This window comes from Ochotona curzoniae, unplaced genomic scaffold (genome assembly GCF_017591425.1).
Source record: "Ochotona curzoniae isolate NIBS_2020 unplaced genomic scaffold, NIBS_Ocur_1.0 contig_883, whole genome shotgun sequence".
NCBI lineage: Eukaryota > Metazoa > Chordata > Mammalia > Lagomorpha > Ochotonidae > Ochotona > Ochotona curzoniae.
In genome coordinates, this window is record NW_024466599.1 from 63,376,977 (window position 1) to 63,394,917 (window position 17,941).

A 17,941-nucleotide genomic window follows, 5' to 3' on the forward strand; every position below is an offset into this window, starting at 1 on the left:
TCAGTAAGTGATCCACCCTCTATGTGAGAGGGCACCAGCCAGGCAGCTGGGGACTCTTACAGAGCAGAAAGGCAGAGGAAATGTAATTTATTCTCTTTCCACTGGGACTGTGAAAATCTTTGGACTCCAGGACTTACACGGGTGGACCCCTAGATTCTCATACCCTCATCCTCAGACTGAGAATTATACAACTGGCTTACCTCAAACCGAGGTTTTCAAGATTTAGACTGAGCCATGCAATTGGCATCTCAGGGCCTTTAGCTTGCACACAGCCCGTTGCAGTTGTAGGTGTCAATTCCCTCAAGAGATATGGGGCCAAAGCAGCTACCACCTAGATTTCAGAGGATGCTGTGGATGGCCTGGGGACCCAGGCAGAGAATTGACATAGGATTGGTACCAATGAACAGAGCTCTCCCTAGCGCAATGGCTCATGCAGTATTTGGTTTGGAGCAACTATTGAGATTCTAGAACTATATACAGCCACCAGTGCAACTCTAGCTGGGGAAGCTATAAGCATGACATCAAACCCTGAGAGCTGATGGGCAGACTGAACCCAGCAAAACCACACAGATAGAAGGACCAAGGGCTACACTTTAACAAACTAAAGAATTGTTCAGGGGCTGGTGCTAATGGCATAGAAGGCTAAGATTAAGCCTCCAGTGCTGGCATCCATATGGGTAAAAGTTTGTGTCCTGCCTGCTAAACTTCCCATCCAGCTCCCTGCTTACGGGCTAGAAAAGCAGTGGAATACGGCACAAGTGTTTGGGCCCCTGCACCCACATGGGAGACCCTAAAGAACCTCTTGGCTCCTGGCTTCAGTTTGGCTCAGCTCTGGCCTTTGTAGCCATCTGTGGAATAAACCAGCGAGGGAAGATCTCTCTTTGTGTCACTCTCTCTTTAACTCTGCCTTTCAAATTAAAAACAAACAAACTGACATACGTTTAAAAATTAAAAAAGAAGTTGGCGGAGGGAACACTTCAAGATTCAAGTTAGGGGGCCTGGTGTGATAGCCTAGTGGTTAAAGTTCCCACCTTGCACGTGCCAGGATCCCATATGGGCACCAGTTCATGTTCCAGCTACTCCACTTCCCATCCAGCTCCCTGCTTGTGGCCTGGGAAAGCAGTTGAGCACAGTCTAATGCCTTGGGACCCTGTACTCATGTGGGAGACCTGGAAGAAGCTCCTGGCTCCTAACTTTGGATCAACTCAGCTCTGGCCATTGTGGCCACTTGGGGAGTGAACCAGTAGATGGGAGATCTTTCTCTCTGTCTCTCCTTCTCTCTGTAAATCTGCTTTTTTATTTTTTTTTAAAGATTTATTTTTATTATTTTTTTTATTGGAAAGGCGGATATACAGAGAGGAGAGACAGAGAGGAAGATCTTCCGTCCGATGATTCACTCCCCAAGTGAGCCGCAACGGCCGATACTATGCCGATCCGAAGCCAGGAGCCTCTTCCGGGTCTCCCATGCGGGTGCAGGTTCCCAAAGCTTTGGGCTGTCCTCGACTGCTTTCTCAGGCCACAGGCAGGGAGCTGGAAGGGAAGCAGGGCTGCCGGGATTAGAACCGGCGCCCATATGGGATCCCGGGCGTGCAAGGCGAGGACCTTTAACCACTTGCGCCACCGCGCCGGGCCCTAAATCTGTTTTTTTAATAAAAAAATAAAACACATTAAAAAAAAAAAGATTCAATCTAGGAAGCAAACATTACTCTGATACAAAAGTCAGAGTAACAAAAAAAGAAAACTTTAGATCATTATCCCCAGTGAAAAGAGGTGGAAGAACCTCAACAAAATACTAACAAACAGAATCAAACAACACAGAGAAAAGACTATCCAACACGTTAAAGGAGGATTTATCCCGGGGATACAGGCATACAATCACACACTCAAATCAATAAGCATAACACATTACAGAATGCAGGGGAAAAAACATGATTATCTCATTAGATACAGAAAAAGATTCAGTCAAAGCAAACATCCATCCATGATAATAAACAAACAAAAAAACCTTTCAAAAATGAGATATAGAAGGAGTGTACACCTATAACAAAAAGATTACTTGACAAATGCATAACCAACATCATACTGAATAGGGAACACCTAATTTCATTTTTTTTGAGATCAAAAACAAGATAAAAATGTCTTACCACTTTAATTTAATACAGTATTGGAATTCAGAGCAATAAGGCATGGGAAAGAAGTAGAGGCACGTAAATGGGACAGAAGGAGGTCAGAATTTCCTAACTACAAATGACAAAATTTTAAATACAGAAAACTAATAGATGTAAAAATAAAAATCCACTATTTGAATTGATTAATTATTTGATAAAAATGCAGGAAACAAAAAACAACATAAAAAAAATCACTGACTTTTGGGCCTAGAGTGGTAGCCTAGCAGCTTAAGTCCTCTCCTTGCATGCACCAAGATCCCACAAGGGTGCCAGTTCTAATCCCGGCAGCTCCACTTCCCATCCAGCTCCCTGCTTGTGGCCTGGGAAAGCAATCAAGGACAGCCCAAAGCTTTGGGACCCTGCTCCCATGTGGGAGATCCAGAAGCAGCTCCTGGCTCCTGACTGCAAATTGGCTCAGCTCTGGTCCTTGCAGCTACTTGGGAGAGTGAACCAACGGGTAGAAGACCTTCCTCTGTGTGATACTGACTTTCCAATTAAAAAGAAAAATCTTTAAAAAAAATTTTTTTAAATCACAGTAAACAAAAGTGAAAATAAGGAACTAACACTGTGGCTGCACCCGCATGGGAGACCCGGAGGAGGCTCTGGGCTCCTGGCTTCAGATTGGTGCTGTTGTGGCTGCTTGGGGAGTGAATCAACAGACACAAGATCTTCTCTGTCTCTCCTCCTTTCTATAAAGCTGTCCTTCCAATAAAAACAAATAAATTAAAAAAAAAAAGCACAAAGTGGGGCAGGTATTTAACTTAGTGATTAAGATGCCGGAGAAGATGCTTGCACTCAGTATCACAGTGCCTTGGTTCAATACCAAGCGACAGCTGCTGAATTTAGCGTTCTGTCAAAAGCAGTGTGGCTGAAGTAACTGAGTTCCTGCTGCCCACACAGGAAACCTCAATTGAATTACTGGCTCCCAGCTTTGGCCGGGTCCACATGTGGCCATTAAAGAATGTGAATCCAGTAGATGGGAGTATTCTTTGTCTAACAAAAATTTTTAAGTAAAAATACGTGAAAGGGATTATCCAAAACCAGAAATTTTCTCCACAGTAAAGGAATCAATCGATAGAGCAAAGACATAACTTGGGCAACAGGAGATATTATTTGAACATTATTCATATGACAAGGGATTAATAACTAGAATACAGAAGGAAATAAAAAACCCAGCAACTCAAGACCAAATAATATGACTTTAAAAATGGGAAAATTATCTGAATAAGCATTTCTCAAAAGAAAATACACATATGGCCAAAAACATGTGAGACAAATGCTAATATCCTCCATCATTAGGGAAATAAATATCAAAACCATAACAAATATCATCTCATTATTATCAGAATTGCTAATATCAAAGACAATGAATGCTGTCAAAGACACAGGGGAAGGGTGACTCCGCTGGTGAGAATATAACTTAGTACAGCCAATATGGAAAACAATATGGAGCTCTTAAAAAAACTGAACAAAACTGCCATGTGATCCCACAATCCCTGTTGGGTGTACATCCAAAGGAAGTAAATTCAATATGTCAGTACATACTCCCATGTTTACTGCAGCACTATTTGCAATAGCCAAGATTTGAAATCAATCTAGGAGTCTACCAACAGATGAACAGATAATGAAAAAAGGGCATCTAGACACACAAGAGAAGGTCACTTAGGCCTAAAAAGGATGAAATCCTGCCATTTGCAGCATCATGAATAGAACTAGAGGATATTAGGTTAAGTGAAATGTCAGGAACAGCAACAAAACATCACCTGTTCCCACCTGTGGAATGTAAAAAGTTGATTTCATAAAAGTAGAGAATAGAGAATGATTAGCAGGGCCTGTGAAGGGTGTGTGGAGTGGGGCTGGGGAGTGGGGACAGGAGAGAGGATGATTTATGGATACAGGGGTACATTTAGATAGGGAAAATGTTGCACAGTTAGGACAACTATAGTTAACATTTAGCTAGTAGAGAGGATTTTTAGAAAATGATTTCTTGGGGCTGTTGCTGCGGTATGGTGGATTAAGCCACTGCTTGTGATGTCTGTATCCCATATGAGTACCATTTTAAGTCCCTGAATTTTGTTTCTGACTCTGGTACCTATAATGCATCTGAGAAAGCAGCAGAGGAAGGAGAGATTACATGAGCCACTACCAATCATGTGGGAGACCCCAAAGATTTTCTGGGCTTCTAGCTTTGGCCTGGCCCAGTCCTGGTCATTATAGCCATTTAGGTACTGAACTTGCAAATGGAAAACCTCGCTCTCCCTGTAATTCTGCCTTTTAAGTAAGTAAAACGTTTTTTCGAAAATATTTATTTATATTGGAAAGGTAGATATACAGAGAGGAGAGACAGAGAGGAAGATCTTCCTGCTGCTGATTTACAACCCAAGCAGCCACAACATCCAGAGATGAACTGTTCCAAAGCCAGGAGCCACTTTCAGGTCTCCCATGCAGATGCTGAGTCTCAAGGCATTGGGCCATCCTTGACTGCTTTCCCAGGCACAAGCAGAGAGCTGGAAAGGAAGTGGAGCAGCTGAGATACAAACCGGTGCCCACATGGGACCCTGGCGTGTGTAAGGTGAGGACTTCCGCTGTTAGGCTACCGCAGTGGGCCCTCAAGTAAGTAAATCTTAAAATTTTTTAAATTTACTTGAAAGGCACAGTGATAGGCAAAACTTTCATTTACTGGTTTATTTCCCCAAATGCCTTAAAAAATGGGGGCTGAGTCAAACCAAGTTTCCCATATGTTGCAGGGACTCAAGTACTTGGGCAATTACTTATTGCTTCCCAGTGTGTGCATCAGCAGTCAACTGGAATCAGAAGTGATGCCAGGAATCAAACTCAGGCATTTTGAAATGGGATATAGGCTTCCCAAACAACATCAAAGAACATCTTGCCCTGTAGAGAAGATTTCTAATGTTCTCAAAACAAAGAAATGATAAATGTCTAAGGTGATAGATATGCTAGCTAAATTGCATACACATATTAATTTGTCACATTGGGGCTCGGTGTGGTAGCCCAGCAACTAAAGTCCACACCTTGACCGCATCGGGAACCCATATAGACACCTGTTCTAATCCTGGCAGCCCTGCTTCTCATCCAGCTCCCTGCTTGTGGCCTGCAAAGGCAGTGGAGGACGGCCCAAAGCCTTGGGACCCTGCACCCATGTGGGAGACCCAGAAAGATTCCTGGCTCCTGGCTTCAGATTGGCTTTGCTCCAGCCATTGTGGCCACTTGGGGAGTGAATCATCGAACAGAAGATCTTTCTCTCTGTCTCTCCTCCTCTCTGTATATCTGACTTTCCAATAAAAACAAATAAATTTTTTAAAAAAGATTGTTTACTTGAAAGCCAGAGTGACAGAGATCTTTCACTTGCTGGATCACTTCCAAAACGTGTGCAACTGCTATTAATATGCCAGGCCAAAGCCAGGGCCCCACCTCCCTGGGAGTGTCCAATAGATTATGGGAAGCTAAGGCCTTAGGCCACCTTCCACGGCCTACCCAGCCACATTAATAGGAAGATGGACTAGAAGCAGAGGACCCGGACTCAGAATAGGACTACAGTATGGGCTGTCATCTTCCCAAGCTGCAATTTAAGTGCTGCACTATGTTGACTGTATTGTTTTTCCTCAGTAGGATCTTTTTAATGTGAAGGGTTTAACATGCATTAACCAGATCCTAAATGAGAGGTCAGCTTGTTTTGGGGATTATTTCACTCTGGCCTCTGAAATTCCAGCTGCCAACTGAGTGATTGATGGCAAAACAGACCAAAACTTGCAACAGACTTGTTAATTTTTACAGATTCCATTTATCAAGTGAGAAGTCTCCCATTCCATTTTCCTAGTGATCAGCAGACAAGGAATTGACCTTAGGATAAATTGTGCTAGGGCCTTGCTTGTATCTGCTTAGATGAAACTTAGTATTTTAGAATTGCTGCTCCAAGAATAACTTTAATTATTGAAGCTAAGACAAAGGTAAAATACTTCCTTGAAAAATGTTCCTGATTGAGCTGAACTGAGTAGGGCTGACTCATAGACCCTCTGGTATGTGCAAAATCTGGCATTAGGAGAGGTTTTGATAGAGGAGCCTGGTCAACTCCTCTGGCAGGACACAGACCCGGCAAGAAGCATGATAGGAAACAGCCCAGAAGAGGCCATGGAAAGTTTCCTACTGGCATACATTTGGCATGGGTCGGGGCAGACCAGTTGATATCACCAACTGGCAAATCCGAGCACCAGAACAGAGTGTTGACTGAGCCAGGTTCGGTCACAACAAAAACCAGTGCACATTATGGAATGCCAAGGTGAGGTGAGCTGTACCAGATGTGGCCCAGTGCCCAACCAGCACACGTGAGAACCAGGGAGGGAGGGGACGAAGCCAGTAGAGGGAAGGAGGGGATTCCCCTCCTGGACAGCTACTCCCACTGGAGAGTGTGAGCTAGGATGGGGGCAGACCAGACCAGGCAGGGCTGTAATACCTGTTGTCCTCATGTGGACTAGATCAGGGAAAAGCCAGGTTGGGCTCATTGTTTCTACTGGTGGAAGCATAAATTAGAGTGGGTACAGTTGGCTGGGCTTAGCCGCAGCATCCGCTGGCAGAAGCTGGCACTGGAAGCTAATACTGTCAAGTTAAACTGCAGAACCACCTGGAGAGTGCATGATGCAGGAGAGGGAGTGGCCTAAAAGGGAAATAGTGGGCTCCTCCCTCTTGGGTTGCCACTCCCACGGGAGGGCATGAAAACCAGGACAGGGGCAGGGGTGCCTAGACAGAAAGGCACCCAACAGTATGTGTGTGGGCTGGCTGGATGGTGGAGCTGGTTAGGTTGAACTAGGCTTCAATACCCATTGACATGTACAAGAGCTGACGCAGATGTGGGACAGATTGAACTAGTCTGCTGCACATTCTGGCAAGCTCGGGAACCAGGGTAGGGGCGGGCCTGGTGGGGGTTATTGTGGGTCGCTATGACTAGGCTGCAGCTCACACTGGTTTATGTGAGGGCCGAGTATGTGCTAGGCAGAACCAGGCTGGACTGCAACACCCACAAGGTTCCAGGGGAAGTCGGGGCTGGAAACAAAACCAACCCAGCAATTGCAACCACCAGCTGATTAGGGTGATGGACTGTGTATGTACTTGCAAGTACATACAAGAATCTGGTCTGGGTTCACCTCAAAGTCTCTTTAGGGATTCCCCCCAATTGAACTGCCAGACTCAGAACCCTAACCGTGAAAAAACAGAGGACAGAACAAGTCAATCAACTACCCCAGCCACATGTTGGCAGTGAAATACTGGGCAAATGGTGACTCTATGATGGACTATGTCAATCAGAGGATTCTTCAGCGACTTCATCGTGCTTGGAGTGGTGAGATTGGCAGCAATTCATAACTGTTGAATTATCAAAACCACTTGAGCAAGACCCTCGGAGCATACCCCACATCTGGGACCTGGGGTGGGTGGGAGACTGGGTGGGGCTTTTCCCTTTACCTCTCCCTTTACCCCAGATATAGGAAAAAAAAACTATGTGGAAATAATAGTTTTACCTACTTTCCTGTAGCCCTTGAACCTTTTACCCTAATTAACTATGTAAAGATTGGCAAAAATAAAAAAAAATAAATAAAGATTTGTATTTAAAAAAATGATCTTGATATAACTGGGAATTTGCTGTCAGATCTAACACAAAGGCTGGAAAAATAACCTCCCCATTCAACTGTACTTTTCTTTTTACTTTATGTCTTTCTTTCATCTCGGCTAAGAATATCAGAGTAACTTTCAAAGAACCATACCAGGATATAGTCTTGAAAACAGAAAATAATTTGAGTAGTTACTCACTTCTGAACTTTATCCTTTAAAAGAAAGCCAAAACAGAATAAGAACAACAACAAAGCCCCACAAAATACATGAAGAAAGCAGTTTATAACTCCTGTGTAACGATGTCAAGAAAGAACTCAGCTCTTGAACACCAAGCAGACACTTGTGGGAGAAATGGCAATCAAGAAACATTTTTTGGTATCATATTTCACATTTTAAAATGTAAAAAAAAAAAAAAAAGACATTCTACTTCTTACATTCAACAGTTAGAGTTGAATTGCTAGAGAGGTAGCAATGTTGAACCAGGAGATACAGGCACACAGAACTCTGATGAGTGTCTAAGGACTATAAACTAAAGTTTTGGCCTGGCACCATGGCCTAGAAGCTAAAGTCCTCGCCTTGAAAGCACCAGGATCCCATATGGGGTCCGGTTCTAATCCCGGCAGCTCCACTTCCCATCTGCTCCCTGCTTGTGGCCTGGGAAAGCAGTCGAGGACGGCCCAAAGCCTTGGGACCCTGCACTCACATGGGAGACCTGGAAGAGGATTATCTGGGCTCCTGGCTTTGGATCGGTGCAGCACCGGCCACTGTGGCCACTTGGGGAGTGAATCACTGCACGGAAGATATTTCTCTCTGTCTCTCCTCCTCTCTGTATATCTGACTCTGTAATAAAAATAAATAAATCTTTAAAAATAAATAAATAAATAAAGTTTGGTAGAGTGCTTTCCCTTCAGTTCCACAACCATTATCAAGTACATATCAAAGAAACCCTGCTTAGCCCACAGGGAACACATGTGTGAATGAGACTCAAGGCCTACACTGCAAAAAGTTAAAACCAAGTTCTTGACAAATGATGACACTATCAGGTGAGCGATCTAAATTGCATTCGTGATGAAAAGAGCTCTGGGAGTTTTAAGGAGAATGGAGTTAATCTGATTGAAGGAATGAGAGTGTAGAATTCATGGAAAGCAGGGAAGGCAGACACACAGTAAGAAAATTCTAGGTAAATGAAAAATGTTCATCAATCTCTTTGGATAAGATAGTCCAGGGAATGTTCTGGATGCCTGATAGTTCCAGTTCCTCACAGCACAGACTACGGGGGAAGGGACACAGTGGGAGTTAAGCCTGCTGAATAAACTAGAGGGGTCCCAATAGTGAAGCACAGCCCTCCAGTCCACATTCTCTTGTGTACTTGTATACATGAATGGCCTGCAGAGCTGACTTCTGAAAATGACTACTTGAAAGCCCCACCTAGATTTAATTTATTGATCAGGCATCATCATCATTGCGACTCTATTATTATTTTCTCATATAAAAAGACTAGATGGTTTTTACGGCTAGACTAATTTATCACTAACTATATGCAGACACAAATATTTACCTGTTCATTGCAATTAGCCTTAAAAATTAGGAAAGCTTTCAGTGCATAGTGCAGTAGCCTTTTTTTATTTCTAGTCAGTTTTTGAATTATATAATAATTCTATACATTTCAAAAGTAGATTTTTAAAATGACAACAGTATGTGTGTGGGCTGGATATTTGGGCTCATTGGGTTGAACTAGGCTTCAATGCCCATTGACATGTACAAGAGCTGACGCAGATGTGGGACAGATTGAACTAGTCTGCTGCACATTCTGGCAAGCTCGGGAACCAGGGTAGGGGCGGGCCTGGTGGGGGTTATTGTGGGTTGCTCTGACTGGGCTGCAGCTCCCACTGGTTTATGTGAGGGCCAAGTATGTGCTGGGCAGAACCAGGCTGGACTGCAACACCCATTGGTTCACATGGAAGACAGCACTGGAAACAGAACCAACCCAGCAATTGCAACCACCAGCTGATTAGGGTGATGGACTGTGTATGTACTTGCAAGTACATACAAGAATCTGGTCTGGGTTCACCTCAGACAAAGTCTCTTTAGGGATTCCCCCCAATTGAACTGCCAGACTCAGAACCCTAACCGTGAAAAAACAGAGGACAGAACAAGTCAATCAACTACCCCAGCCACATGTTGGCAGTGAAATACTGGGCAAATGGTGACTCTATGATGGACTATGTCAATCAGAGGATTCTTCAGCGACTTCATCGTGCTTGGAGTGGTGAGACTGGCAGCAATTCATAGCTGTTGAACTATCAAAACCACTTGAGCAAGACCCTCAGAGCATACCCCACATCTGGGACCTGGGATGGGTGGGAGACTGGGTGGGGCTTTTCCCTTTACCTCTCCTTTTACCCCAGATATAGGAAAAAAAAACTATGTGGAAATAATAGTCTTATCAATTTTCCTGTAGCCCTTGAGCCTTCTTATCCTAATTAACTGTGTAAAGATTGTGAAAATATAATTTTAAAAATGGAAAAAGTAAACAAAACAAAACACAACAACACTGGTCTCTTACTCCCTGGACATTTCAAATCTCTGTAAAATCCTCCAAAGCGGAGGATCTGAACTTTAAGGACTGTATAAGCTCTTTAAAAATCGGTCTGTTCCCAGGCAAATTATATCGTATAAGAAAATACCCCTTTTTATAAACAGGCAGAATGACAGAACACAATACAACAATATTTATTTAGTAGGTCTCTCTAACCTAAGCTTAAAAAATCACAGACATACTCTCAGCCTGAATCTCCCAAATGATAACTCTTTGGCTGCAACACAGATGGAAGAGAAAATCAAAAAATGAACAACTTACTATTTTCTGAGTTGCTCAGCGCTCCAGGTTTCAAGGACCTGTCCACCACGGGTGGCTTAGCTGGTCTTATAACTGTGTTACAGTCTGCAGGCTGTGTGGATGAGACAGGTGAGGCAGGGAACACATCTAAAGAAGGACCTTCCAAGTCAGGCACCAGAAGACCACCCAGGCCAGGGTCCACCTTCCCAAACTCTTGTACAATTTTCAGTCGCTCTTTTTCCAGCTCTTGGTTCCGGATCATCTCCTCAAAGGCGTGGAACTGCTCTTGTTCCAGCTGCTGCTGCTTCTGTTGTGCTACCCTCTGTTTCTCCTTTTCCAATTCTTGCTGGATGGCCATATTTCGGGCAAATTCCTCTGCTTCCTTCTTCTACAATTAAAACAAACAAAAACAAAAAAACTTTGGCTAACACTTTCCACCTCAGGGCCTCCTGAGACATACTTTTCCAGCAGGATTTCCCAACCTGGCAGCCATGCTCCTCCAGGACCTCTACACCCATCAGATCCAGTCACCACCCCTTTCGATCCAGCTGCTGTGCAGGTATCTTTAGGAAAGTTAAAGCCTCAATTCTTTCAATGTCTTACCACAATGACTCTACCTAATATAATTTTTTCTTTACTGAAATCTCAATACAACTTATTTTCCATAGCCCTTAGCCTCTATCACATACTGTTTTATTCTCTTACATTGCCAAGTATGTATTCTGCATCCCAAAAAGGATATCAAATCAAATCCAAATTTACATCTGCTGTCTTGGGAGCTTCTACTGAATTTTAACCCCAAATGAAGTTTTTCTAGTGATCAATCCAACAGAATGACATTTGAAATTAATAAGAAATATCAGGTAGAGATGATCACTGACTTAATAATAGTTGGTCTTATAATTTTGTAACTTTACAATGGAAAAGTGATACACATTCAGGAGAAAACACACTTTGAGTTTTGAGCTTTTTCTGGACTAGCCATTTGCAGTATGACATCTTTGGTGATGTTTCAGTTCTTGCCATCCACATGGGAGATCTGGCTCCTGGCTTTGCCTGGCCTGTCTATGGCTGTCTCAGGCATTTGGGGAGTGAATCAGTGGTTGAAAAATCCCTTAGTCACTCCATTTCAAATAAATAAATACTTTAGACAAAACAATCAAAAAGCATATATCTCATCACGCCTCTGTTTATTTTCCTTATCAGAATTGAAAACGATGCCCAGCAGACAGCTACACGGGTGATGGAGAGGCGTAGTCTGCATCCATGGCTGACTCAGGGCTATTTGCAGGGCTCTGTGAGCTTTTCCACATGCTTTAAGACACTGCCTGACAAGAAGCAACTGGAATGGCTTTAAGACACAATGATGATAAACACTTCTTGGTGTACTCAATCGTGAGTCAAATCCCCCAATCTGATTTAAAAACCTGTGCTTTCACGAGAATTTTCAGTGTTGAAGTTCTCACTCTAAGTGCAGCAGAAAGGCAATAGGTTTTCTGTCACCTTCTCTGGCCAAGTGAGCTACATCTGTGTTGCAATTCTCAGCCTAACCATTGGTCTTCTGCTTATTAAGGTGACTGGCTTTTGTCCCAATACATCAGACTATCACAGCCTCTGTTAAAAGTTATTACGGGGTTGGTGCGACGGTTCAACTAATCCTCACCAGCAAATGTTGGCATCCCGTATGGGGGCTGGTTCATGTCCTGAATGCTCTACTTCCCATTCAGCTCCCTGCTTGTGGCCCAGGAAAGTAGTCAAGGACAGCCCAAAGTCTTGGGACCCTGCACCCGCATGAGAGACTGGAAGAGGCTCCTGACTCTTGGCTTTGAATTGGTTTAGCTCTAGCCATTGAGGCCATTTTGGGAGTGAAAAAAAAATCTTAGAAAAAAAGATATTACAAACTCAAAGCATAGATTACAAAAACAAATGAAATAATTTTTTCTTTGATGCTATATACTGACCTTTTTCTCATTATATTCTGTATATTCTTTGGTGTATCGTTTTAATAGCTCAGCCTTCAGTTCTTCTGCTTTGGGAAATGCAACCTCCTTTAATTTCTGAGATATAAAACAGAAAAACAGAGTTAAGAAAATATGGGCTAAGTTAGCAGGACAGTATAAAGGAGACTTCAGTCAAGTTGGCAATGGCAATAATATTTCTGAAAATGGTTTGAAACATAACTCTCCTTACTGTTCCACATTCGTTTGCTTCATCACCATTCTGCTGAAATGGTCTTATCTCCTATCACAGGATTTGATTTGCAAGCAGAGACTACAACAAGATTTCTTGGAAAAAGTTCGTGGAACATGGAACTAAGTTTATCTTCATGTGAAAAGTTTTTACAATCCATGCAGCTTTTTCATAATAGCATTTACGAACTTTTTGAGAACCCTTTGTACTTTAGTTTTGAAGTTAGCCTATGCTCTTCTGATGCTTTTAGACAGGCAACATCGAAAATGAACACCCACCTTTATTGTGTCTTTCTTTTCAGGAATGACTGCCGATTTGTAATCTCGATGCTTTGGTAACTTCTCAATAAAGAGTCTAAGGGAATAGAACAAATTGATTATGTTGCAAAGAAAATGTTCAAATGCCCACAAGCCCCTGAAGTCACGCGATCCTCTGATGCTGCAGCCACTGGATTAGGGTTTCCAGAAGAGCAGGAGAGACAGAGGCACATCCAGGCAGGCCATGTTTCTTGGCCACATTCCCTAAGCCATTGCTTGTTTGTTTTTTTTGTTTTGTTTTTTTGGTTTTTTTTATTGATTACATTGCATTATGTGACACAGTTTTATAGGGACTGGGATTGCCCCCTCCCCTCCATTGCTTCTTAAACTAGGTATGTGGCAGCAAGCACCAGGTTCATGTAACAAAAAGGATGGCCAAAACTCCCCCAAAACGCTATTCTGTGCCAAAAAAAAAAAAAAAAAGTTATTTTCAAAGAGCTAATTTTCTTGTGAAATAATGGTTTTCAAGGAGAGGGCCTAAATCACAAAATATTTTTCAGAGAGCAATTTGGCAGCCATGTACAGTAGTCCATGAAGAAATCATCATTATTCCTATCCCTAAACTGAGCTTTAATTCTGGCTTTTATTCTTTAGTACTAACGGTCCTCCAAAGAAGAATATTCCCTTTAATCATGCCAAGCGCTGAAAGGCACAAATCCTGGGATCAGCAATGTGGTATGGCAGTTAAGTAGTCCCTTGCCATGCTGACATCTCATGTAACTACCAGTTCATGCCCTAGCTGCTCCACTTCTGATGTAGTTCCCTGCTAATGCAGCTAAAAAAAATAGCAGAAGATGGTCCAAGGCCTTGGACCCCTGCATGTACGTGGGAGCTCCAGTAGAGTTCCAGGCTCCTGTTTCAACCTGGACCAGCCCTGGCCAGTATGGCTAAAGACTAAGCTGGTAAATGCAAGACTGATCTCTCACCAACTCTCTCTGTAACTCTTTCAAATAAACAAATAAGTAAATATTTAAAAAATGCCAACAGTGCATGTGTTATATGCATATAATAATTTTACCACACATGTGCAACATGCTTCATGATCTGATGGAAAATGCTTAGGTATAAACATAAATATATTTTCTGTAACTTCAATAACCTGTTCCATACTGGTTTCCATACTGAATCTCAGTCTTTACGAAATTGTACCATAAAATTCAAAAAATCAGAATAAAAATTCAACAAAAAATAAAACCACCACCAACAACAAAAACCACTAAATTTTCTCTTTAATTCCTTTTTTGGGAAAAATAAGGTTAAACAATTCACAAATCTCTTAAATTTATGATATTAAGAAGAGTAGAAACAAATAAAAGTCCAGTAACTTGTTATAGCAACAAAGCGGCAGACTGGTCCTTTTTTTTAAAGATTTTTTTTTTTTTTATTGGAAAGGCAGATTTATAGAGGGGAGACAGAAACAAAAATCTTCCATCCACTGGTTCACTCCTCAAGTGGCCACAATGACAAGAGATGAGCTGATCCAGAGCCAGGAACCAGGAGCTTCTTCCAGGTCTCCCACATAGGTACAGGGTCCCAAGGCTTTGGGCAGTGCTCAACTGCTTTCCAAATTCACAAGCAGGGAGCTAGAAGGGTAATGGAATAGCTGAGACACAAACCAGCTACCATACGGGATCCTGGAGGTTCCAAGGCAAGGATTAGCCACTAGGTTACCAGGCCAGGCCAGGCCAACTTGGCTTTCAACATCAGCAGGACAACTCTTTGAATCATCCCACCACCACTGCCTTCACTACTCCTGGAGCAACTGCACCTGCTGGAGCGGCTCTGAATCAACGATGTCTTTTAACAGAAATAAGTTGTAATACACGGAAACAGAAACTTGAGACCAATCAATTGAGGGCCAAGTGTCCATGGCTAGAGTACAGTTGTATTAGACTCTTTCTGACCTTCTGCGTGTGGGGTGGGAATGGAACAGGAAACCTCACTAAGGGAGAAAGAGGAAGACCCTCTCCTGCTTAACCCAGTCAAAGCAAACCCTCCAGAGATAAGCCCTCCTCTGTCAGTTCTATATTAAAGCACATGAAATGCTCATTTCAATCCAACCTGACCAGACTCCTCAGGCACAGATGAATTCCAAAATCAAAATGGTTCTAAAAAGCTTTCCTTTAGGTTCATGAAAAAGAGATTAAAATTTTTCCCTTGAAGTCTATACTTAAAACAAGTACAGATTCATTTATTCAAACCACAAGATCTGGAAGAAGACACAAGGATTAAATAAGACCTAGTTCTTGTATTCTGGAGACTGAAGACTTCAGCACCCAGCAAATCTCCCACTGTGTGTCCATAGACCAAGGTGTGTTTTCACCAACTCTGCCAGGCAGAATGTGTGTTGTTCTGGCGCTTGAGTCAGCCAGCAAAGCAGTGCATTGTACAAACCTCACACTTTAATTTATGTTTTCATTACAGAACCAGACTGTAAGCTTCCCGCAGCTGAAGATTTCTAATTCATACTGCTTTCTATATACCTCTAAAGCCAGCACAGTGCCTTGAAAGAGGCATTCAATAAACATTGGATGGATTAAATGTACTGACAACCTTTCCATGAGCTGAATGAAAAAAGAATGTGTAAAGTGTATACCACATGCTATTTTACGTGTAAGAAAGAGTGGATGAGCTTGGTGCAATGGCCCCAATGGCTAATTATCCCCTTGCAAGTGCCGGAATCCCATATGGGTGTCAATTTGTGTCCTGGCTGCTCCACTTCCCATTCAACTCTCTGCTTGGGGCTTGGGAAAGCAGCAGAGGATGGCCCAACACCTTAGGACCCTGCACCCATGTGGGAACCTTGGAAGAGGCTCCTGGCTTTGGATCAGCTTAGCCCTGGCCATCACAGCCACTTTTAGAGTGAACCAGCAGATGAAGGATTTTTGTCTCTGTCTCTCCTCTATGTACAACTGCCTTTCCAACGGAAACAATATTTTTTTTAAAGGAGGGTTATAGGGCCCGGCGCGATGGCACAGTGGTTAAGGTCCTCGCCTTGTACGCCCAGGATCCCATAGGGGCACCAGTTCTAATCCCGGCGGCCCTGCTTCCCTTCCATCTCCCTGCCCGTGGCCCGGGAAAGCAGTCAAGGACAGCGCAAGGCCTTGGGACCCTGCACCCGCGTGGGAGACCTGGAAGAGGCTCCTGGCTTCGGATTGGCTCAGCTCCAGCTGTTGCGGTCACCTGGGAAGTGAATCATTGGACGGAAGATATTCCTTTCTGTCTCTCCTCTCTGTATATCTGTCTTTCCAATAAAAAAAAATAAACAAAATAAATCTTTTTAAAAAAAGGAGGATTATATATGCTTATGTATATACAGAGTATTTAAAAAGCTCATGGGAGGGCCCGGCGGCGCGGCCTAGTGGCTAAAGTCCTCGCCTTGAAAGCACCCAGGATCCCATGTGGGCGCTGGTTCAAATCCCGGCAGCTCCACTTCCCATCCAGCTCCTTGCTTGTGACCTGAGAAAGCAGTCGAGGACAGACCAACGCCTTGGGACCCTGCACCTGTGTGGGAGACCCGGCAAGAAGTTCCTGGATCCTGGCTTCGGATCGGCATAGCATCGGCCATTGCAGCCACTAGGATTGTGAATCATTGGACGGAATATCTTCCTCTCTGTCTCTCCTCCTCTCTGTATATCTGACTTTCCAATAAATAAATAAATCTTTAAAAAAAAAAGTTCATGGGAAATGGAATTATAAGGTGATGTGAACAAAATTAAAATCCATACTTATGTAGTATATTCTAATTTTTAAAGATTTATTTTTATTATTTTTTATTGGAAAGGCGGATGTACAGAGAGGAGAGAGAGGAAGATCTTCCGTCCGATGATTCACTCCCCAAGTGAGCACAACGGCCGATACTATGCCGATCCGAAGCCAGGAGCCTCTTCCGGGTCTCCCACACGGGTGCAGGGTCCCAAAGCTTTGAGCCATCCTTGACTGCCTTCCCGGGCCACAGGCATGGAGCTGGAAGGGAAGTGGGGCTGCAGGGATTAGAACCGGCGCCCATATGGGATCCTGGGCGTACAAGGCGAGGACCTTAACCACTGCACCAGGGCACCAGGCCCTATTCCAATTTTTAAAAGATTTATTTATTTATTTTTTGAAAAAGGAGATAAACAGAGAGAAGGAGATACAGAGAAAGATCTTCCATCTGCTGGTTCACTCCCCAAGTGACCACAACACCTGGAGCCAATCCTCCCCAAAGCCACGAGCCGAGAGCTTTTTCACAGTTAGGTGCAGGGTACCAAGCCATCTTCGACTGGTTTCCTTGGCCACAAGCGGGAAGTAAAACAACTGGGACATGAACCAGTGCTCATAAGGTATCTCATTGCGTGCAAGGCAAGGATCCAGCCACTGAGCTACCGTACCAAGCTCCTTTAGTTCCTTGAAGATATTAAAAAGAAAACAAGTATAATGAGAAAACTATGCATGAATTTCAAAGAAATTTTTTTGCATCAAAATAAACATGTATTATTGTTTACCTGGAAGTCAGAAACAGACAGAGAGCTCCATCTACTGGTTCTATCCCCAAATGCCAGTAATGATGGCCTGCCAGTCTAGGCCAGAATCTTCCAGGTCTCCCACACAGGTAGCGGGAACCCAACCACTTGAGCCATTGCTGCTGCCTCCCAGGATCCTTATCACCAAGAGACGAAGTCAGGAAGGATGCTGGTTTCAAACTCAGATTTTGGTGTTCTGACTGGTGTCTTAACGAGTAGGCATAACATCTGCCCTAAAATTGATCTTTAATTTCAATTTTCCATGAACTTCTCAAAGTATGTTTATATATATTTATGTCATGT

General features: G+C 43.2%; 1 protein-coding gene across 1 annotated transcript in view; it reads right to left on the minus strand.

Annotated features, from left to right (window-relative positions):
• Positions 1-17,941, minus strand: part of LOC121165171 (STAM binding protein) — a 43,244-nt gene that overhangs the window by 12,091 nt on the left and 13,212 nt on the right. Inside the window, exons 3-5 of the mRNA XM_040993690.1 lie at positions 13,098-13,173; positions 12,591-12,686; positions 10,651-11,017 (exon numbers count right to left, since the gene is read on the minus strand). Coding sequence (XP_040849624.1) covers positions 10,651-11,017; positions 12,591-12,686; positions 13,098-13,173 — 539 coding nt within the window. The remainder of the gene's footprint in view (positions 1-10,650; positions 11,018-12,590; positions 12,687-13,097; positions 13,174-17,941) is intronic.